Here is a 24,273-nt window from a genome sequence, read left to right as displayed (position 1 = left end):
AACAGACATTTCAGACATTGTTTTTAGTTCATTAATGCTAACAATGACAATAATAAAATGTCCATTGTCCAATCAGATCTCATCAGCTGCCTTGCTGTGAGTGTTCTTGAGATGTTACCATGGGCTCTGATTTTCAAGTCCAGGTGAGCACTATAAATAACAGTAGATAATAAGGTTAAAGAGTATTTTAACGCCCCCCTCTTGTCTTTGATGACCTCCACGTTTGACTTTCCACCTTGCAGCAGTGATATAGAAGTGGACTTCAGGACCTGGTGACATCACTATTGGGTGTGGTTACAGTTTCAACAGAGCACACGAACCACAGCCAACTACACCCATCCATGAGATCATCAATGCTATGGGCAATGATGAATGAATATTTTAATGTGCCATTCATCAAACTGTACACAAAAAGCTACATATACTACTGCTTCCACTGATGAAGTACTTGAAGCTAATCCTACTGATGCACTTATTACTAGTCACTCCGTTGTGAGGCATTGGAGACATTTAAAATGTATTATGCTCCGCTAGTCCATGTCGATGTGTCCTTGGGCAAGACACTTAACCCCAAATTGCTCCCGTAACTGTGTCTACGGTGTGTGAACATTTAAGAGTAGGCTTAAGACTTTCCTCTTTGATAGTGCTTATAGTTAGGGCTGGCTCTGGCTTGCCTTGGACCGGCCCATGGACAAACTGGTATAGGCAAAAACTACACTGAGCACCTCTCTCCTCCTCTTCTTCACCTCCGTCTGTATGCATTGATGTCCCATTAATGCTCATTACTAACTTTACTTCTTCCCCGGAGTATTTGTGCTTTCTCTCCTCACAGGATGACCGCAGTTTTATCTGGACACTGGTTCTTCAACCAGCCATGGCCCTGCTGACACCTACTACGATCTTCATTATTAACAATATTAATCCTATTACCGATACCATTAATGCACAGTACTGATTTAGTCTCTTCCCCGGAGTCCTTGTGCTTCCTCTCCTCACAGGTTTCCATGGAGCATGGTTTCATCTGGACCCTGGTCCTTCCTCCTACCATGGCCCTGCTGACTCCAACTGCTAATATCACTTTTATTATTACTCACATTACTATTTCATACTACCGATACCATTAATGCACATTATTGACCTGCTTCTTCACCAGAGTCTCTGTGCTTTCTCGCCTCACAGGTTCCTGTGTATCCGGGTTTACCTGGACCAGGTCTTGCCTCCTGTCGTGGTTGTGTCATACATTGAATGTGCTGTAATTACATTGAATGTGCTGTAATTCACTATCCTGTTCTACACATGACATCATTGCACTTCTGTCCATCCTGGGAGAGGGATCCCTCCTCTATTGCTCTCCCACAGGTTTCTTCCTCTTTCCTCCCCGTTAAAGTTTTTTTTTCCTGTTCCGATGTGAGGGTCCCGGGACAAGAGGATGTCAAATGTGTACATATTGTAAAGCCCTCTGAGGCAAATTTGTAATTTGTGATTTTGGGCTATACAAAAATAAATTGAATTGAATGTTAGTTAGTCCTGATGGGCAGGTGGAACCTTGCATGGTAGTCCCTATCATCAGTGTATGAATGGGTGTGAATTGGTGAATATAGTGTGAAAGCGCTTTGAGTGGTCAGAAAACTAGAAAAGTGCTGTATAAGTACAGTCCATTTACCATTAACATGTAATATACAGCTTAATGACAGGACTGTGAGGAGCTGAATTATCACTTTTTTCCACCTAATGTAATGACAATGAAAATGTGGGCTTTACTTCACTTTGACAATAGAAATGGGCTGCTTTGTTTGGTTAAATTTGGGAGATTGCGGATGCTTACAATCCATTCAACTGACAAATGCAATTGTTTTGAAAAAAAAAAAATTCTTGAGATCAACAGCTGAGAATCGCGCCAGCAAATACCCTATATTGAACTCCATTGACCTGTTAAGTGTGAACCATTGAGTCATGCCATAATCACAGTACCTATTGTTGTGATAACAGTCCCAGCAAAGAAGAAGGCACTGCCTAGATCCCAGTGGCTGGAATTATAGGACGTGTCACCGATGGGATTCACTCCGGCATTCGCAGCCTCCACAGAGTGCTGTAAAGAGAAGTAGAGACAGCGGGACATAAGAGAATCTCAGATAATAAATTACATAGTGTCTTGCTCTCTGTTTAGCTGAGAGTATTCGATACTATTGTGTTACATCTCTGATGAGGAAGGCTGTGCCAGGATTTCAGGGAAATTGCAACATGTTGTTGCTTGACATAGGTTAGGTACATTTAGTTTAGAATATTTTCCTAAAATCAGGATAATGTTGGCATCCTGCCACGTTTGTCTGAGAGCAGCCAGGATGCTCTCTGATCTCCTTTTTGAGAGTCTGATGAGCCTCCTGCTAATACTTAATATGCACAACAGTTTTCTGATGATCGGTTAGCCTGTTGAAATTATCAACATGAATTAGCAAACACAACTTGCCATTGGAAGACAGGACTAATGGTTGCTGAGAATGGGCCTCTGTACGCCTATGTAAATATGTCATTCAAAATCAGCTGTTTACAGCTACAGTAGTCATTTACAACATTAACAATGTCTACACAATATTTCTGATCAATTTGATGTTATTTTAATGGCCAAAACATGTTATTTTCTTTCAAAAACACGGGAATTTCTAAGTGCCCCCAAACTTTGGAACAGCAGTGTATATATAAACAGTATAATTTTGTTCCAGCCATTCCATCTTATTCTTTCGCACATCGCTATTTTGATAATCTATATGGCCTTTTATTACTGTTGGTATGGTAGTGACAATTATGATTGTCACAGTGGCGGGCCGTGCATTTTATACCTGGGCCTTCTGTGCTGTCCTTCTACAGTTGAACCATCTCCTAATAACTTGATTATGACGCCACCGCTACGGTTATTATTTGTCTCTATTGGTGTAACAATACACGTATTCGTATTAAACCGTTCGGTACGAGGCTTACGAACCGAACAATACGTTTGGATAATACTAGTGCATTTGGAAAATGTAGAAGCTTAAATTGTGAGATATATAATGTTTTAGGTGGACTTTGCTCAAACTGGCAACATGCTGTCTGACACGCCCACCCCGGAACCAAAACATATGGCGGTTCTGAGAGGCTACTCTAAACTAGCTTAGCAGGAAATACAGCAGCAGCAAACACGCTACAAACTCTCCCCGCAGCATTTAGCTGTTCCCTACTGATTCAAACAGGGCTAAAGCAGTCACCACACAATCCCCATTTCTCCAGACCATAGTCAGACCATTGCTTTGTTAAAGAAAATAAAACCCCAAACAGAGAATCAAATGTCCGCCCGTGATGGGATGCTTCGTCATTAACGGACAATGCATATAGTCAAAATCAATGTAATTAACACAATGACAAGAACAAACTCACAAGAACCAGTCACATATATTTATATGACAACAAAGCAACAAATCAACCCAGCAACTCGGCAGCGCTAAAACAGGTATTCCACCACACACTGAAGAGCACCATTCAAATATTATTCACATCAGAGGGAACAATATTAACCATATCATAAAAACGACACCATAGACAAATGAACACAGTAGTAACGCTACTGCAGATGTAAAAACAAGGCAAGGCAAGGCAAGTTTATTTGTATAGCACATTTCAACAACAAGGTAATTCAAAGTGATTCACATAAAACCATTAAAAGCATCAAAACATAAGGCAAAAGAAAAGGAGATTTAAAAACAATTAAAGAAACAGTGTAAGAAATAAAATTCAGTAGTAAAATGCAGAAATGCAGGAAATTGATTAATATATGAATTGAATGTGGTTCAATTAAAGGCAGCAGCAAACAGAAAGGTCTTCAATCTTGATTTAAATGAGCTGAGGGTCTCAGCAGACCTGCAGCTTTCTGGGACTTTGTTCCAGATATGTGGAGCAGAAAAACTGAACGCTGCTTCTCCATGTTTAGTTCAGACTCTGGGAACAGAAAGTAGACCGGTCCCAGACGACCTGAGGGGTCGGGATGGTTCATAAGGTAGCAGCAGATCAGAGATGTATTTTGGCCCTAAACCATTCAGTGCTTTGTAAACCAACAGCAGGATTTTAAAGTAAATTCTTTGTTGGACAGGAAGCCAGTGCAAAGACCTCAGAACTGGAGGGATGTGATCCACCCTCCTGGTCTTAGTGAGGACTCGAGCTGCAGCGTTCTGAATCAGCTGCAGCTTTCTGACGGACTTTTTACAGAGACCTGTAAACACACCGTTACAGTAGTCCAGTCTGCTGAAGATAAATGCGTGGACAAGTTTTTCCAAATCCTGTTGAGACATAAGTCCTCTAATCCTTGATATATTCTTCAGGTGATAGTAGGCTGATTTTGTAATTGTCTTGATATGGCTGTTCAGGTTGAGGTCTGAATCCATAACTACTGTTGGGGTCTGACCATATGGCTTCAACATGTGCTGTGGACAAAGAGAATCAGGCCTTCCCTTTTTCAAGCAAAGGTTTCATCCTGATTTGTAGTTTGATGAGAGCAAACCTCCTCTGAAGGAATTTCACACTAGGGTGTGAATTCCCCCCCCCCCAAAAAACTATGGTTCCTGAAGTCACCTGAATGCACCGCTGCAATCTCATTGGCCGAGGGCCAAGAGACCCCAGGACCCCTGTGGTTCAACCACTGTTCTACAAAACTGTTTGTAACTCACACCTCCTTGCTTTTTTCCCTTCGACCTCCGTCGAACAGGGAGCACACAACGCTCTCTTCGCCCTGGGACCCGTCCTTGGACATATGAAGACACACCAGCCTCCTACCTCCAGCACGACACTGGCAACCGAAGGACACGAGGAAGCAACGGCCTTCTCCCCTCCTCAAACCCTGACAGGTCACGAGCCATTTCGCCGGTCGAAACGACAGTGTTCCACGCTGAATAAAGGCCCACTCAGCCCGCGATAACGAATCCGCTTCAGCGATCCGTTCTCCGCTTTTTGCTTTTCTTTTTCTTTTTGTGCACACAACCCGGCGAAGGAGCACGACGAAGCCTCCCTCCTTCTCCGACGATTACCGGAAAGACGGACGGACCACGCCGTCTTAGCCGAAGTTAAACTGTCCTCCCTGCAGGTGGCTCGTCGTGATTGCAGACTCGGTAAGGTTATCAATGGATAAATCCAAAAAAAGAAAACTCCTGGAAGAAAATAGAAAATAGACACACAGCATTTGCTGAAAAATATCAAGCTGGAGATGCGCTAAATATCGCTCCCGCCTCACAGATGACAGCCTGCAGTACTGTTTGAAGCTCAAAGTCACATCTTACAGCCCTGACATAGAGAAACTCTGCAGCGATGTTCAGAAACAAAAGTCACATTAAACAGGTGAGAACACTATCATTTAATAGGCTTTTATCTTGGAGAAAAATATTTCTTTTAGATCCTGAACTGATGTCGTTGTGTTTTTATGTTCAGGCGCGACGGTTGATGGCTGTACGTGTCTGAGGAAAGAAGGATGACATCGCACTGAAATGGACTTTAGTCTTACTTAAATACAAACTGCCTATTTTTTATCTTCACTCATTTTAAGATATTAGGCTGCAGCTATATGTTATATTTATTTCAAAGTAAGCTACTTTTTATTCAATATTTTTTCCACAAACATGGGGAGAGGACCCAAATAGACTTGACTTGTTCTGTGTTTGATTCACTTCTGCAGCTATACGTTGTATTTATTATAAAGTTATTTTATTTATTTTCCACAAACATGAGGACCCAAATATACTTGAATTGTTCCGTGTTTGATTCACTTCTGCAGCTATATGTTATATTTATTTCTAAGTTATTTCCCACAACTATGGGGAGGACTCAAGGCCTGCATAGTTCTGTGTTTAGTTCTGTGACCTCAATGTAGGCCTACACATGCCAGTGTATTTTTTTCTCCTCTTCATGAAAGTTAAAATAGCAATAAAATGTCAATAATTGTCTTTATTCTTGTTCTATTATTTCATAAATACAACAAACTATAGTTTTTGTAAATATAATATAACTATATATAAAACGTATATAAGCTGTGATATCGAATAGCTTTTGCGGCTCCAGACACATTTTATTTGGTGGAAAATAGAGCAAAATGGCTCTTTGGATAGTAAAGGTTGCTGACCCCTGCCTTAAAGGATCAAAAAGAGTGCCTGAAATATTCCCTGAAAGTTTCAATGAAATCTTCTCTTCAAAGTAAAAACTTGCAGGATATGTTTCATGATAATGTTAACCCACTTTTGTAAAACTGTGAAACCACTCAATTTGTGGCACCATCAGTATCACTCATGTCCATGCGGTGACTGTGGCTCAGAGGTAGAGTGGTGCCTGCAGTCGGAAGTTTAGGAGTTTGATTCTCCGGCCCATCCATAGGTGTATGGATGTGAATGAAGATTGACTTGTAGTATTAGAGGAAGTTAAATGTGCGGAACACTGAAAAGGTGTCAAGTCCATTCATCATTGTCCTAGGTACTGAAGAGTCTGATTCATCTAAGTCAGGGGTCTTCAACTAAAATTCCAAAAGGTCCAGATTGAGAAAATCTCCTCGGGCAAAGGTCCGAAACATTACAATAATATCTAACTCGCGCTATTTAGTGCCATATATATATATATATATATATATATATATATATATATTGAAGAAGCCTAGTAGTAGTCACAATGTCTCAGTGTAGTCAACAACTGTCAAATCAAATCTTGTTTGTTTCCTGCTTTATTTTGAAGTTCCCTGTCTCTTATGTGGTGCTTGGACTTCCTGTCTTTGTGGTTTTCCCTCCTTTTTTTCTGTGGATCACCTGTGCTGTATCAGTCTCGTCCGCCTTGCTCCCTTGTGTTTCTTCCACCAATCAGCTTTCAGCCTGCCCTGGTGTCTGCCCTACTGTGTCTTGTTGTCAGATTAGTTGCTTGTGTATTTATAGTCCTGTCTTTTGTCTGTTGGTTGTCGGTTCCTGTTTGTATCCCTCGTATCCTTTTTACCTTGGATTTTCAATTACTCGCTTCAGAAGTGAGTAATTGAAAATCAGTGAAAAAAGTTGTCTGATAATTTGTTTGATATTCAGCAATGTGACATTTTCTCTCTGACAGTGTGTCAAATGTGCTTTCATTTCAAGCAAGCCAACATAGGTACGTGTTGTGTTCAGAATTTCTCAGAAAAAGGAAAAGCCCCCCTCCCTGCTACTTTGTCCGTCAGAAAAAACAAGGCAGAATCAGCTGGTTCAAGTTAAAATCAAAAAGTATTTAATGTCTAACAAAAGAAAATACAATTAAAGCTGCGAGCAGCGATGAACAGGCCATCGCATCCTCCCATGCGTCGGGGGTGCCGGCGGGACTCCGGCCGGCGCTGCCGAGAGCGTCCGTGACTGTCGGACTGCGCCCCTGCGAGTTAGAAGTTTTTTTCCTGAGTGGACTGCATGATGCTGGAAATTATGCTTTGCAATAGTGCACCGCTTCTTGTTCCCGCTGTTGGGCTCTACAGAAGATGCGCAAACATACATTGTGATCCTCTATTTGTAAAAGTCATGTAAATCGGATGCTGTTTGTCACAAAACGCAGATTTCCTTTCGCCAGAAGGTGGTGCTGTGAGTATTATTGAAAATTAGCTTGTAGGCATTCTCAGGCCATGAGTGTTATCAAGCATGGGACGTTTGGGCTCGTTTGCAACAACTCCAGTTGAGTTGCATTAGCTTGTTTAATGGGGAATCGCGTAAAAAGTAGACGCCTGCTATGGCTAAGCCATTCAACCAAACATAAAGCTTTTGATAACTTTTAATCACAACTGTCTTGAGATTGTACTGACCAAATTTGAAGAGGATCTGACAAAGTCCCTAGGAGGAGTTCGTTAAAGTATAGCGCCTATAAATTGTCCAAAATCAAGGAAAAATTCACACATAAATCAAAATGGCCGACTTCCCGTAGAGTTTAGATCATGGTGCCAAGAGACTTTTTTTTAAGTCTTCATAGAATACATGTGCCTTCAAAGTTTTATCCATGTATCTCAAACGTAGCGCTGGGGCTTCTCTTGTGAAATATTGTAGGGGCCGCTATGCAGGCAATTCAAAACGGCCAAGCCAAAAAGTCATATAAAGTATGTCTTCTCATTACCTATGACCAATGTACAAAGTTCCATGACTTTTTAAGCATCTCAGGCCACTGAACCATCAGCTTCTTTTTCATGGTGAATGATTTTAGCAGAAATGGTTGAGAAGTTATGTGTATTGATATATAAGCCACGCTCCTACGAAGTTTATTGGTTCATATCTTGTAAACGCAAAGAGATATCAAAGAGATTTTGATAACTTTTTCTGATCTAGATCCATTGATGATCCACAGCAAATTATGTTCCTGACTCTGATTAACTCTGACTGCTGTACCTGCAAGTTTGTAATAAAAGCCAACGATCCCTGGAATGTTATGTGTTGCATTTGGGTCCATATACAATCGGTTACACTACAATCTGGCCAGTCATGGACCCAGCGCACACCCCTGCACCATGGAGCTGTTTCGAGAGGATCGAGGGGGCTCTCCAGCAGCATGAGGTGCTGATGACCAACATCGCCGCTGAGACACACTGAGTGCTTGGTCTCCAAGCATCCATCGTCATGGTCCCAGCAGCTCATGTGGGTGGAGTATGCCCAAAACACCTTGACCAGCTCTGCTACTGGAATCTCCCCGTCCCGGTGTGCCTACAGTTTTCAACCTCCACTGTTTTCGGCCCTGGAGGAGGAGGTTTCCTGCCCCTCTACCAAGGCCTTTGTCCGCCGATGCCGCCGTACCTGGTCCGAAGCCAGAGTTGCGCTCCTCCGCTCAGCCAACCGGTACTCCACAGCGGCCGACCGGCACCGCTCCAAAGCCCCTATGTACAAGGTGTGGCTGTCGACCTGGGACCTACCCTTGCGGGTAGAGTCTAAGAAGTTGGCACCCAGTCTGCAACACCTGGTCGACTGAGAGGGCTACGGTCCAGAAGAAAGATCCTGGGTCCTAGCTCGACCCATTCTGGATGCCCCTCTCATCAGGGAGTTGTATTTACTAAATACGTTTTAATGCGTTTGAGGGCCACTCGACAGAGGCAGCAGATATTGGGATCGTCACCGCCCAACATGCCACGCTAGCCCACTGACCAATCACGTATGGCTAGGACAGTTGGAAGGCTCTGACGTGTCAAAGAATACGCCCAACATGTCAAATAAAGATCTGATTGGTTGAACACAATGACAATCAACAATATCGTCCCCATTTACTTAAACTGCAAAGATATTCCCTTGTAATTCTGAAGGCAGATTTTTTTACTTAGCATAGGGCTGAAACCTGATTGGATAATAGTTGAACGGCCCACCGCTAGTTCTAATATGCTACAACTGTGACAAATAACTTTGAATCCTGTAGCCATCTGCCTCTTGTTCTGACTTTGTGTTATCAACCAGTCGACTACGGCCATCCCATAATGTCTAAGGTGCCCTGCAACTGCAACCTGGGATGCACCAACGTGCTGAAGATATATTTCAGCAACTATTTAGAGAAAGAGACTTTAAAATGAAATGAAAGACATTTTGAAAATGGCAAACATGCTAGAATGAGCCCTGCAGCTACAATGGGGGAAGACAAGATTATTCAGCATCCCACTGAGAGCGATGGAGAGGACAATATCTTTGCTCCACCAAAGGCAAGATATTTTGGTCAGAAAATACTGAGGTCATGATCAGGCTATTTATTTATAAGCCTATATTTTAAAAACTGATGCATTAGAACACTGATTTGGATTTCAATTACAATGTCAATGGTCGAAGAATTGAAACATTTGGGTCAGACTTACTCAATACTAGTATTGGCCTCTGCGTAACTTTACATACACTGTCCCGTGGGCCACTACAGCTTTTGGGTCTGGTACACTGAGACGTAGGTGCAATACTATACAGCATAATAATCGAAACAGTACAATGCGGAGAAAAGAAAAGGGGGCATACCTAGACTACAATGGAGGTTTTCATGTGTGGATGTGTATGCGGAGCTGTATGGGCGGGAGAGAGAGAAAGAGAGAGAGGGTGTGGGGGGTCTCGAAGAGCCAGGGGGTTACGTCCTTATCGCGGTACAATTATCCATCTAGTTTGCCCAGTGATATTATTGCTTTCTTTCCTCCTTTCATCATGCGTTTACGGATTGGAAACAGAACTTTGCGTCGTTGCATGATTTCTTTTGGATGTTGATCGTTGAGGCCATAATCTGTTCCTTTGAGTTGCCTGCCTTGTTGTCTGAACTGTTCTTTTTGTTTGTAGTGTTCAAATTTAGCGATAATTGGCCGTGGTCGGTTATTGTTGTTCCTCGGTCCCAGACGGTGTACGCGGTGGAATGTTATGTTGTTGACGGTCTCTGCGGGTAGTTTGAGCTGTATGGACATAAATTCTTTGATTGCTTTTTCGGGGTCTTCTGTGGTTTGTTTGTTTATGCCGGTGAAAACTAGATTGTCTCTCATACTGCGTGCTTGTAAATCCAGTATGGTTTGTTTCATAGCTTTGTTCTCGGCGGTAACAGAGGTGAGCTGGGTGGTTATCGTGTTGACAGAATAATGTGACTTGATGTCTTTAGTGAGTGTGTCGATTTGTTCTGATTGAATTCCAGGCTGTGGCGCAGAGCCTGGAATTCCCGGTGTAAAACTTCGATGAGGGAGAGTCTGGAATCAAAGCCAGAAAGTTTATTTTCAATGAACATGAGTATGTTGCTTACCTTGGAGCAGCATGGTGGTTTTGGTGAAGTGGATGGAGTTGTGCCTGTGCTGGAGTGTGAATCATGATGGGGTCTTTTGCTGTATGGAGTGGATGTCTTTTCGGTGTCGCCTGCATTGTCCTTGTCCATGATGCAGATTCGGTCGAAGCACTCGTCAATGTATTCATCCAGATGGTCCAGGTCAATTGATATTGTAGTCCAGTTTTGAGTGAAATAGATATGGGTGAATGGGAAAAGAAAAGGTTTTAAATCCGATGAGAAAAGTTTGTTTCGATAGTGGTCTAGCGGCTGGGGCTGCCATCTTGGGTCTCGCACCGTCTCGTGAGAGTTACGCATCACGCATCAGAATCACCAATTGCTTCCATGTTTGAAGTTGGGTCACAGAAAGCCAGTATTGATCCATCCTTGAGCTTCAGTTTTGAAGTGAATCCTGCTGTGTATACTGACCCTTGTTGACAAAGAGTTTTCCAGTTGTTGGAACATTTCAGTCAAAAATGAAGTTAATCCACTTGGTCTTATGTACAGGAAGACTTTTCTGTTGGTTCTTGCAGCCAACAACAGAACAACTAGCGTACTTTGCTTGTACTGTGTAGCGAGGAAATAACAATGACGGACAGCGAAGTAGATTTACTAAATATTCCGTGGGAGGGGATGGTCATCTTGCTGGAGTTACTGCTATGTTCAACAAAGCTCCATTGGCCATGGAGGCAAATCTGACTGAATCCTTTGATGGATTGAGCAGGAGAAAAAGAGAGATGATGCTTTCTTCTCCTACTTTGGGGGTCTCTAAACACACCGCACACACATGTTGAAAAGCAATGAAAAACTACATTTTGCATAAAATGTGACCTTTAATGTAAAGGGGGCATCACAGCGCTCTGTGTTTTTCAGCGACAGAGGACAGGAGGAAGAGAATATCAGCAGGAAGTTACGGAGACATTGCTCACTGTAATGTTTACAGCAAGATTAATTGAAAAGTAAAGCTATTTTCTGAAAGCCGGTTTTCCTTTTCTATAGTAAAAATCTGGATTTATTATGAGACGACACGCCCCTAGGTGAAGTTTTAATTCAACATATGTCTCCACTGACAGTGAGCGAGGATGTCTGTCATTTAACAGCCAGCCAGGACCTGAACTATGTCACATCCTAACATTCTGATTGAGCAGAAAAAGATAAAGGATATATAGTTAAAGGACAGAGCCAACATAACAAACAATCATGTTATTACCAATCAGATAGAACATCACCACAGTGCACCACTGTCGGACACTCACAGGTAAACAGATTGGCAGCGCTCACACACCACCTGGCACCTTACTCAAGGACTGTAACAGCTGCTACAGTGCATACTCTGGGTAAGACAAACCCAGACTTTGCCATTTTTCTATTGAATGAAGGTTTCAGCATAGAGCCTGAGGCAGAAGTCAGTGAGCCATGTTGTTTTAATAATCTCCGAAATATCTAATGGAACAGATTTAAGCTAAATGTAGATGACATCTGTACCACTTGGTCACATTCTTAAGAAAAAAATCAGTCTTCCCAATAAATTGAAAGGTTAATGACCTGCACACCCTGACTTGCTATTATGTCGGTTTAATTTAAATTATAGTGCATTACTTTTGGCAGGTATCAGTGCAGTGTTTCTGTGTTGAGTGGCAGTGGAGGCATAGTAACACATGTCGAGAAGAGTGGAGCTCACGAGAGCTGCCTCGAAAACATGCATACACGATCAGGGGAAAGTCAGGATATAAAAGCACGAAGCATATACTCAGAAATCAATAGTTAAAGTGTAATCGAAAGATAAAGTGTATGATCGTTACATAATGTATGTTTAATACATAGAGTGATTTAACAAATGTAAACCTGATAATAATAATAATATGTGTATCTGAGTATAGTGCAGTCTTTGTGTAGAAAGTACGGAGAAAGAGGAAGTAAGCAGGGTGTTGGCTTCAAGGGATGGGGAAATAATGATGGTTGAGAAGAAAAGACACAAAGCACAATAATGATGAAGGATGAGATCAATAATCATTTTATAAGCAAATGTGTACTCAATAAACTGATTATAACAACTGTAACTGATTATAAAAACTGTAACTGTGATTATGATAACTAATCTGTGTTAGAAATGTGTGAGTGTAGGAAAAGGGGAAGTGCAACAGATGTTGAACACCCAGACACGCGCAGAGCTTGATTGAGTAAGCGCCCAGACAGGGAAGTTGGGGTGATTTCCTCATGCACACACACACAAAAGTTAGGTACTTTTCGAAGCACAGGCACCAGATCAATGATGTCATGTTAATCACGGGCTGAGGGACCCCGTGTTGAGGAAGAGGAGGAAGAGACGCGAGAGGCAGCCCAAAAGTGTTATAAAAGAAGTAACTTGCAAACAGCAAACTGGGATTTCTACACGAGAGCCGTCTAAGTGCTCTGAGAAGAAGATACGGACGATCGCAACTGAAGTATCCGAGGACTTCGTCTCTGTTCACGGAAAGAAGGCCGCAGTTCGTGGACAAAGAATTGAAAGACGGAGATTTTCCTCTCCCCACTGCTCGCCGTTAACAACTGAACAACAGAGAAGACGCAGCAGCCCTAGAAAGACTTTGTACTGAGTTTTGTGGACTGTTGGCCGAACTTCGCTGCGAGAGCAGGAGGAGCCCGAGGGTCCGGCCGGACCTTCGCTCCTAACAACTCCAAAATAACCTTTTCATCGCACCATTGAAAATCCAGCTCCAACCGAGCCGTCTCAGCATCTAAAACTAGTATAATCTGAAGAAGAATCAAGTGTAGTAACGTTTAATGAGAGCTGTAGCCTAACCCTTGCAAACTAACTAAATATAACCTGCAATAAATATCTAATCTGCATTTAAAGTAAAATTCTCAAGTGCATTTATTTGCTCAAGTAGTAAAAAGTTCCTCGTGGCAGTAAAAAGTTAAAGCCATTGTATATCTAACAACTGAGTTCTGTAAGGTTATCCTAGAGACCGAATCCACTTAACAATCCCTTACGGTTTTAGAAGTAATCCTAGCCATTAAAACCTAACCTGGCATTTACCAAGAGCACGGATCCATAAGAGGGAAGCTGCCATAACCGATGCGACTGGTAGGAGCTTCCGGGGTCTGGGTGGCCCCTCGACCGAGTGCACTCAGACCGGAGGAAGCAGGGTAGACGTCGGGAGTAACGGCAGTTAGAAGAGCCAGGCGAGTTCCCTCGCAAGAACACCAGCTCGACAATCTTTTAATGGAGAGCTGAGTCAGTAAGTAGCCCCGTATCGGGCCAGAAGTACCCCAGGATCTAACACACAAGAAGGGAAGTTTGTATTGGAAAGACGTTTCAATATGCACTTCATTTGTCACAAACTGTTTAAAGTCTGACATTAGCTTACCATGAACTTAAGAATGCATTTTTACACAGAATGAGGACTATGAATGGTGACTGCATTGAAACAGATTTGGGAACACATTGCTTTGGGGCCAGTAGAACAGGAGGAAATGATGACGAGAAAACTCAAGTTCAGTGTTTGTATGGGCACATCACTGTTGTTTAAAGACTGACTTGAGAAATTGTAAACCTGTCCTTTAATCTGGTTGCACCTCTAAACTTAAGGAATGCCTTAGCTAGTGAAGACTTAAGTGATGTGTAAATTGGTTGCCAGGAACCATTTGTAGCACTGTCAAATCAAAAGCAACTATGTAAACAGGAAGTCACTGCTGCTTCACAAGCTGTTATATAACTTCCTAAACTAACAGTTTGAAGATGAAAGATGTTTTTGTAATGATATATTGAACTTACTTGATCATCTTTTTCAAATATAGGTATGATTTTGTTTTATTTATTTATGCAAACATGGCAACGTGTTTTAGAGAGATAGTTGTCAGATTGATATTATTGTTGTTGGCATTCATCAATTTATTTTAAAAATCTTCCCATCAATACCATCATTAAACAGCATTTCAATCAGGTTTAGGTCAGGTCAGATATGACTATCATATTTTTATATTACCTCTTACAATCTTACCTCCAAACAAGTTTTTTAACAGCAAACTAATTTGGCCAGTTGGTTCAGTCAGCTACAAAAGTTGCTTGGTGTAAAATGTTAACAATAACGTATCGCTATATAAGAACTAGTTCGTGGGGAGATATTTCTGTAATTTAGTGATTTGTAAAACTTTGCTTACTAAACACTATACATTATTGCAAGGCTCAGTTTGAACCTGTGAACAGCTGGTGCATCTGGCCCATGCTGGTTTGAACCACACATTAAAAGATAAACACAGCTTGGCCATCAACTAACAATCGTTATCTATTTTTTTCAATTAATGCGTTGATTTTTTTTATGAAGCAATTAACCTAGTGGTTCCCAACGGGGGCATTCAGAGAACTTCAGGGCACGTTTTTGAAAGGTAGACGTTGAGGTGTTTGTCTGTGTCCATTTCTTAATGACAATTTAGTCATTTGCATGCAGGGATAACATAACTATTTAAATGTAAAACTGGATGCATGAGTCTTCCTGCATTGTATTCCATTATATGTAGTGTTTTTAGTTACATAAATAACTACATTACCACCATACATTGTTGCATACAAATTCATCAGAATGCAGGACATTAAGTGTCCCCTCCCTTGTTGAAATTAAAGCTTTCTTTCTGCTTTCTGATTGGTCCCTATTTGTGTATAACAAAAGCTAACTAAAGTTTTATTGTCAAATTTCTAACCGTTGCATTTGTTTGTTTAACAGACAACATTTATATTCACATGGCTATTTTGCTCCCTGGGAAACTAATGATGAATATATTCCAACTGTCTAATCAACTGTTGTTCAACATGCTGAACAATAATTGGTATAGATGTTCAGGGAAGACAGGCGGTAAGGGACCCGGATGATGGCTATGGGGTGCCGGTCGAAAATAGGTCAAGATTAGTGGACTAATCATCCAAAAACATCTCAAGGGAATATTATTTTTAGATTCACAAAACTTCAAGGAGTTTCAGGGATGTAAGGGAGCAATTAAGATGCTCCATTTTAGTATGTACAGCTCAGTGTGGTTTGTATCCAATTCTAGGGTGTCTGGAGTGTGTGTGGAGCTTGAATGGAGTCAGATCGATATGAAGCTCCGGTTTCATTAGACCCGAGTCTCCACTGGGGACCATATCCAGGGCTGAGGAACGGCTGCAGTATCGACCAATGGCTGTTCTTACCTTGATGAGAGCCTCCAGGTCATCTGGGGACACACATGGGTGTCTCTGCAGGAAGGCAGCCTTCTCTGCTGTGATGGTGATCTTCTGGTTGTTTTCAAAGGGCTGCTCCAGCGCCCGGAACACCAAGCCCCCTACCACCAGGTAGGCCACCACCACCACAAACACTGCTAGCACCGTCTTCAGCTTCATCATGGTGAAGGGAGCTGTGCTGTCAGCCACCGCCTCCATGCTGACCACCATGCTGGGGGGGCGGGAGGAGACAGAGAGCCGCGGCAGAGAGCAGCCCATTGGGTTCTGCATGGTGGCCACACTGGCGTGCACCAGGCTGGACTGAAGCATGCCTGGCTGCACCTTCTTAGGGGGGACCAGGTTTGTCTGGACTTTCACTGAAACAAAGGACAAATGAATTGTGTGATGAGTGCTGCAGCATCTCAAGGTTAATTTATTGTCACTGTACAACACAGGGTTGCAGGCACTTTATGCTACACAATTCCAGTAATGCATTTCATGAATCTGTATCAGGAGGAATGTGAAGAGAAGCAACAAAAACATTGGTAAATTCCTGAGGCAGATAATATGGCCGGCCTTTTAAAAACCAGAGTATGGGACTTTTACATATTAATGAACTATTGCGTTACATTATAAGTTCCCACAATCTTGATGAAGCCTACCCCCACCAGGGAATGCTCTCTGTCTGTGTCAAAATCCCTGCGCTGAAACACCCGAAGAATGCCGACCATTCTCAGAACAAGAAGTTTATTGATGAAAAGTGGCCGATACATTTCCAGAAATGGAATATAATATTCATATTTATGTGTTGAATAATATATCGACTGTGGCTCAGTAGAGTGGGTTGTCCTTCAATCAGAAGATCAACGGTTTAATCCCCAGCTCCGCTAGTCCATGTCGATGTGTCCTTGGCAAGACACTTAACCCCAACTTGTTGTGAATGCTTAGTTAGTCCTGATGGATAGTGGCACCTTGCATGTTAGCTCCTGTCATCAGTGTGTGAATGTGTGAATGACATGTAGTGTTAAAGCTCTGGTTTTACCATGTTTTAATCAGTGTACAATCACCTGAAACTAAGAATTGTTGTATTTTTGTTAGCTTAGAACAGCGGTTCCCAAACTTTTTAGGCCGCGCACCCCCTTCTACATCCCGACCGGGTTCGCGCAACCCCCCCCCCCCCCCTTAATAAAAAAAAAAAAAGAAGCAACAGAGCCTTTTAAGCCTTTATAGCCGCATAATAATCGGACCAATGAGAGAACAGTTTGCTCGCGCGTGGCATTTGTTTACAAGATTTAGTCCGCTGTTAAATGTTGCAGTGTGAACACAAACCGAACAAAGGAGCAACTGCAACAAAGCAAACGAACTGAAGGTGTGAAAACGCCCTGAAACACTGCAACAAAGTTTCAATAACTTTCAGTGACACAAGGCGTCACTTTTAAAGAGCAATACGGATGCGAGCACACACGCACAGGCTCAGAGGCAGATTATCACATTTAATTTACAATCAATGAGCGACTAATGTAGCCAGGATGTCTTCGGACAAAGCATCGATGCGGCGCGACACAGTGTTGTTGGACACCGGGATCATGTCCAACTTTTTTGCTTCTTTCTCCCCAATCATACATTCCACCATCTCTCTGGCAGCTGGCAAGCTCACATCTTTGGCGATTGTGTGCGGTAGCCCCTTTCTCGCTATTCTGTAACCAGATATGAAGCCCGTAGTGCGTCATTTATAGACCAACACATGAATGAGACTCCAGTTGTTTTTGGCTGTTTTGTAACTCCTCCAATTTCGATATAAACAATGTAAGGGGCTTTTGACTTGCACTGGCATGCTTGGTGTTCAGGTGGCGACGTAAATAAGAGCTTCAGACTGTTAGCCAGAACCTCACTGCACACCACGCACTGTGGCTTTGGGGAATCTGCGTTGCCAATCCAAGTGAAGCCCAGACACAGATACTTTTCATCATATTTCCTCTTTTTTTCCCATCCTGCGCCGTCTCATCTTCCTCTGACTCTGGCTCGATTTCTTCTCCCCCCAACGCACCTCTCCGTTCCCCTCGCCTCCGATTCCTCTCTCTCTCTCTGTCCCTCTCCTCTTTTACGACTGATGGCTTCAGATGTCCCACCTGACAGTTTTTTAAATTAAAATTACATTTTTTTTTATATTTAATATTATTACACCATCAGACCGCCATTACACTTTTCCTCTCGCGCACCCCCTAGAGGCAGCTCGCGCACCCCCAGGGGTGCGCGCACCCCACTTTGGGAATCCCTGGCTTAGAAAAAGCCATTTATATCTACATAGGGAGCAGGTCCTCTTCCACGGAGTCCGCCATCCTGCACCACCATAATTCTACAGCAGCCAAGAACAGACAAACTGAACACTCTATGTTTTTACGTTATCTGAACGTAGGGATGGCTACTGAAACACAGTATTAAACGGGCCCCAATGGATAATTATTAAAGATCAGAGTATTGATCAGCCCCAACGTTACCGGCGTTTTTTGTTAGTACTGTAACCAAGTGGAACTGACTGTGTAACTAGTGGGTCCGTCGGACCAGTAATGAGGTGCACGGTCCTGATTAGGTGAAAAGAGGCACCTGCTGGCAACTCGCCTCCTGTGTCTTTCTCTCCGCCGTCACGAGCGGCTGTGCTGAATCTGCTCTCGGTCTCCGCCGCCACAAGCGGGGGGGGGGTGCGAGTCCACCTGCTTTCTCTCCCACAACAAGCGGAGCCGTATGGTGAGGCCGCATACGTTGCGTCAGTAGCGCAGTGTCTGAGAGGTGTCAGTTACGGAGGGGACAGCGTGTGTTTGGGGGATGGCTGTTTCAGGTATATTCATTTTATGTATTTCATGTGCTGGGGAAATTCTGTATAATTAAGGGATATGTAATGGTGTATTTGTGTTATTTTAGAGTTTCCTGAGCAGTGCACCCAATGGTAGCTGGGGGGGAATCCAAGTGGGGGTGGCTGGGTTGCTGAACAGGTGGGTGGAAGGATAATCTTTTGGGTTGGGTTTTTGGTTATTGGCAGTTATGGGTGAGTACTTATGTTTTTGTTTTCATTTCTTTTCTAGTTAGTGGGACGCTGCCTTGGTCTTTTTGTTTTGTTTATTTGGCTTTAAATTGTTTGAGATCTATCTTATCGCCTGGTCTGTGAACTCCTCCTGCCTGCTAACCCAGCTGTCACTGGTTACTTCACATAGGGTGTACCAATAAAGCATTTATATTTTTATAACACTGCTTCCTGTGTGTCGGTGCCTTTACGGTGTTGTGAACCGGGTCTCTGTGGTAACTGGGTGCTACAGTTTGGCGCTGTGAGTAGGGTACAATGAGGCAGTGACAGTTTGGTTGGGCCTAGGGCTGGAGGGGCAGGACTGGTGCGAAGGCAAACGATTTTAGACCAAGGCAGTGGGTCTCACGAAGTCTACACAGCTACAAGAGCCGGGGTCGTCAGCTGGTGAAGATGGACGAACTTCAAGAGCAGCTACAGGCCCTGAAAGAGAGGGTGGTGGCGGACAAGGCAGCTATGGCGGCCTTAAAAGACATTAATGACTCCTTGAATGAACAGTTGCAACGACAGGGGTCTCCCGTTACATCCCACGCCCTGTCTTCCCCACAACCGGAGGAAACGGGAGTACTGGGGGATGGTGCTGCTGGGCCGAGGGGTAGAGAGCGTGTCATTTACGTACCAAAGGAAAAAAAGTGTCCGGTTTTCAATGAAGGGTCCTGTGCTGAGTTTTACGAGTGGTTGGATGAGATAAATGCAGTTTTGGGTTATCGTCATTTTGAGGATACTGAGAAGGCGATGTACATTTATGACCATTTGGGTGGGGAAGCCAGACAGGAGGTACGTTATCGGTCTCAGAGTGAGAGGAGAGACCCTAGGCGCATTCTGGAGATCCTGAAGGAAGTATATGGGCAGCCTGATTCCCTGACCAGATTGCAAAAACTATTTTTCGACCGGAGGCAGCGAGAAAGGGAATCTGTCAGGGAGTATTCGCACGGGCTGATGGCTATTATTGATGATATTAATCATTGTGACATCAAGCAGGCCTGGTGTAGTGACTTTGCTTTACGTGACCAATTTGCAGAGAACGTTCGGGATTTAGCACTCCGTAGAGAGCTAAAGAAGGTGATTCGGCAGAATAATAAAATCACTTTCTTTGGGTTACGCGAGGAGGCGTTGAGGTGGGACGATGGAGAGCCAGCGGGTGGTCAGAGTCGGCGGGTGACAAACTCATGTGAGATGGGAGCTGTTGAGTCCAATACAATTGTTGCGGCTGCCCTCCCCGAACCTGACCCACTGCTGGTGGAAATTCTGCAAACTTTAAAGCAACAGCAGGTCCAGGTTGAGAGCACGCTTAAGAAACAGCAGGCTCAGATTTTTGATTTGGCACAGAAAGTGTCTGATTTGTCCGGTCTAGGGATTAGCTGGCAGGGGGTACGTGGGGATCAGCCGAGGTTTGACGCTGATGGTCAGCCTATTTGTTTTAAATGTCGGGTTGCGGGTCACATGGCGCGACAGTGTCGGGTACGAGCACCAAACAGAGGGGCAGCTCCGGTGTTGCGACATGAGGTCTCCCGTGACAGGTTTGCCCAAGTAGCTGAGCAGCAGGGAAACTCTCCCCCCCTGTGGTAATGAGTCCAGCTACAGGTGGGGTTCAGTCGGGCTCACACTTTGAAGTTCCAAAGCAGGAATATGAATGTTTGGTCGGCAAATGTCCAACTGTGGAAATTTTGTTGGGGGATGTGAAGGTTAAATGCCTCCTAGACACTGGGTCTAACGTGTCAACTATTACAGAGACATTTTTTGAGCAGCATTTTAGGCCAACTCTTAAAACCTGTGAGTGGCTTTCCCTGTCGTCGGCAAATGGGTTGGGCATTCCTTACCTGGGGTATTTCGAGAGGGATGTCTGTGCCTTGGGCAAGGTGGCAAGTGGGAGGGGCATTCTGGTTGTTCGGGACCCTACGGACACCGCGACATTCCAGCGGAAAATAGCTGTTCCTTGCATATTGGGCATGAACGTAATCAAGCGGTTTTATGAAATGGAGCAGTTGGCATCAGATGTTGAGCAGGATTCGGCGTCTGATTCGGATGAAGTGTGGGGGTTGGCATTCTCGGTTTGCCAGCAGGCGCAGGCTGTTTCACCTATAGGCTTTGGCTATTCCACCGTACCTTTCTGTGTTCCACCTGGGCAGACTTTGTTAGGCTCATTTGTGTGTGTGGAGTCATTGGGGGTGGGGGAAGGGAGCCTCCCGGGGGAGTTACTCGTTTCCAATGCAGTGGTTCCAGTGGCGAATGGACAGGTTGCGGTGCCGGTCATGAATGTAGGACATGTGGATGCGAACATTGCATCTCAGACCTGCCTTTGCGCAATACATTCAGTGGAAGTGGTGTCAGGGGGTAATGCCCCTGTAGCATTTGAACGAGTAGGGCCGCAGGAAGAGAGTCTTTTTGTGCGAACAGACTGGTGGGGTAGCGGAGCGGCAGCAGCTGCCCCCGGAGGTAGCCGTACAGGAATTTCCAGGGCTGACTGGTGAACAGGTACGGAAAGTGAGGCAGCTCCTGAGTAAACATGCTGGGGTCTTCGCAAAGTCAGACATGGATTTGGGATTTACAAACGTGATAGAGCATGAGATTCCAGTCCTGGATGAAGCCCCGGTGAGGCAGCGCTACCGGCGTATACCCCCAAGTCAGTATGAGGAAGTCAAAACGCATATTTCACAGCTGTTGCAGCAGGGCATTATCAGGGAAAGCAGTAGTCCCTACTCCTCCCCCTTGGTGATAGTGAGGAAGAAAGACGGGTCGCTAAGGCTCTGTGTGGATTACAGGCAGCTTAATGCGAGAACACGGCGAGATGCGTTTCCTCTTCCACGTATCGAAGAGTCCTTGGATGCGTTGAGCGGGGCAAGGTGGTTTACCACCCTGGACCTGGCGAGTGGTTACCATCAAGTGGGAGTGGCTGAGAAAGATTGCAGTAAGACTGCATTCTGCACTCCTTTTGGCTTGTATGAATTTACACGGATGCCGTTTGGGCTCTGTAATGCGCCAGGTACCTTTCAGCGGTTGATGGAACGAATTTTGGGGGATCAGAGGTTCCAGTCGCTCCTCCTGTATCTGGATGACATTGTGGTGTTTTCATCTACCATTGAGCAGCACCTTGAGCGCCTAGATTTGGTGTTGTCCCGGCTGGGGCAGTTTAATCTCAAGGTCAAGTTGAGTAAGTGCTCATTTTTTCAGTCCGAAGTTGTTTACCTGGGACATGTCATTTCAGCTACTGGAGTGGCTACTGATCCGAAGAAGATTCGGGCGGTTGCAGAGTGGCGTCGACCGCAGAGTGTGGCGGAGGTGAAATCATTCCTGGGTTTCGCTAGTTTCTACAGGAGGTTTGTGAGAAACTTTGCTAAATTGGCAGCCCCCCTCCACGCTCTGTCCACACTGCTGTCAGCTAAAGGGGGGAGGAAAGCCTCTTCGCTCCCCGGGTTTGGCCAGTTGTGGGATGCCACCTGTGACGATGCTTTTGAAACATTAAAACAAAAGTTAATTTCCACTCCCGTGTTGGGGTATGCAGATTTTAGCAAGCCATTCTTCCTGGAGATTGACGCTAGCCATCAAGGGTTGGGGGCTGTTTTGTCGCAAGAGGGGGAGGGACAGCGACGGCCGGTTGCATATGCAAGTCGGGGCCTCCGGTCGTCGGAGCGGAATATGGAGAACTATAGCGCCATGAAATTGGAGCTGTTGGGGTTGAAGTGGGCAGTTACGGATAAATTTAAGGATTATCTGATGGGGACCAAGTTTACAGTGTTTACTGATAACAATCCGCTAAGCCATTTGAACACCGCAAAGCTTGGAGCTGTAGAACAGAGATGGGTGTCTGAACTGGCTCAGTTTGACTTTCAGTTGGTGTATCGGCCAGGTAGCCAGAATGCGGGGGCGGATGCTCTCTCTAGGCAGTATGTAGAGCAGAAGGGGACAGAGGGGGGAGGAGTGGCGCAAAGTTTTCAGGACACACGTAGTGTTCTGTCCAAACCCCATCGAACGGCTCTGTGTCAGGAAACCAGGGCCAGCCCCCAGCAAGCTTCTATGTCTAGCTTTCCCTCATTTGACATGTCGGCCTTGGCTAGTCTACAGCAGGTAGATTCTGTAATATCAGCTTTTCGAACATACTGGGTGAGGGGTGTGAAACCTGGTAGGGACGAGAGGTTGCAGGAATGTGACAAAACAATTGCACTTCTGAGACAATGGGGAAGGATTGTGGAGCTTGGGGGTGTGCTGTACCGGACGCTGTGTGATCAGAAGGAGGGAGAGATTAAGCAGCTTTTGTTGCCAGCAGTATTGCACCGGGAGGTGCTTGCTCGCATGCACTCTGACCATGGGCACCAAGGAGTGGAAAGAACATTCAAGTTGGTTCGAAGTCGGTGCTATTGGCCAGGAATGTTTGCAGACATTGAGGTTTTTTGCAAGACTTGTGAACGTTGTATTGTTGCCAAAGCACCACAGCTAAGGGTGGTTGCAGCATTGGGGAGTTTGTTGGCTTTTAGGCCGCTGGAAGTAGTTGCAATGGACTTCACCGTGCTGGAACCGTCGTCCGATGGACGAGAGAATGTCTTAGTTTTTACCGACGTGTTCTCTAAGTTTACGGTTGCGGTACCAACCAAGGACCAGCGGGCCATAACAGTCGCAAAGACACTGGTGAAATATTGGATTCAGCCCTATGGGGTCCCTTCAAGGTTGCACTCTGACCAGGGGAAATGCTTTGAGGCTGGGGTTGTCCAGTGTCTCTGTGGGTTGTATGGAATGAAAAAAAGTCGCACAACCCCCTATCATGCCCAGGGGAACGGACAGTGTGAGCGTTTTAATAGGACGCTGCATGATCTGTTGCGTACCCTGCGCCCGGAGCAGAAAAGGAAGTGGGTTGAATACCTTCCGGAGCTGCTGTATGCTTATAACACCACTGAACATCAAAGTACGGGCTATTCGCCGTATTTTCTCATGTTCGGGAGGGCTCCAGTGGTTCCGCTGGATGTCTGGCTGGGACAGGATAGGGAGGATTTTGACGGTAATATGCACGAGTGGGTTGAGGAACATCAGAGGAGGTTGGGCTGTGCTAGGGCTGGGCGATATGGCCTAAAAAAAAAATCTCCGATTTTTTTACAAAAAATCCGATTCACGATTTAAATCGATTTTTTTCCCCCACAAATTTTTGCAGATGACAGAAGCTGTTGAAAACAATTTTTTATTTTATTTTGTGATGATTTTCCCTCGTAGGTTGATAAAAATAAAGTGCAAACAAAACCTGAACATTGTAGAAAGGTGCCTGTAGTATACA

The 24,273-nt window shown here is 44.4% G+C and overlaps 1 protein-coding gene across 1 annotated transcript in view; it reads right to left on the bottom strand.

The window, feature by feature from the left end:
• The window catches only part of kcnk10a (potassium channel, subfamily K, member 10a), a gene marked incomplete at both ends in the record, with an annotated part of 80,805 nt that overhangs the window by 42,203 nt on the left and 14,329 nt on the right, over positions 1 to 24,273 (bottom strand). The window contains 2 exon segments of the mRNA XM_079290239.1: positions 1,972 to 2,089; positions 15,929 to 16,314. Of these exon segments, the coding sequence (XP_079146365.1) occupies positions 1,972 to 2,089; positions 15,929 to 16,314 (504 nt within the window).

The sequence above is a fragment of the Melanostigma gelatinosum genome, assembly GCF_949748355.1.
Source record: "Melanostigma gelatinosum genome assembly, chromosome: 19".
Classification (NCBI taxonomy): Eukaryota; Metazoa; Chordata; class Actinopteri; order Perciformes; family Zoarcidae; genus Melanostigma; species Melanostigma gelatinosum.
This window is presented reverse-complemented; position numbering and strand designations above follow the sequence as displayed.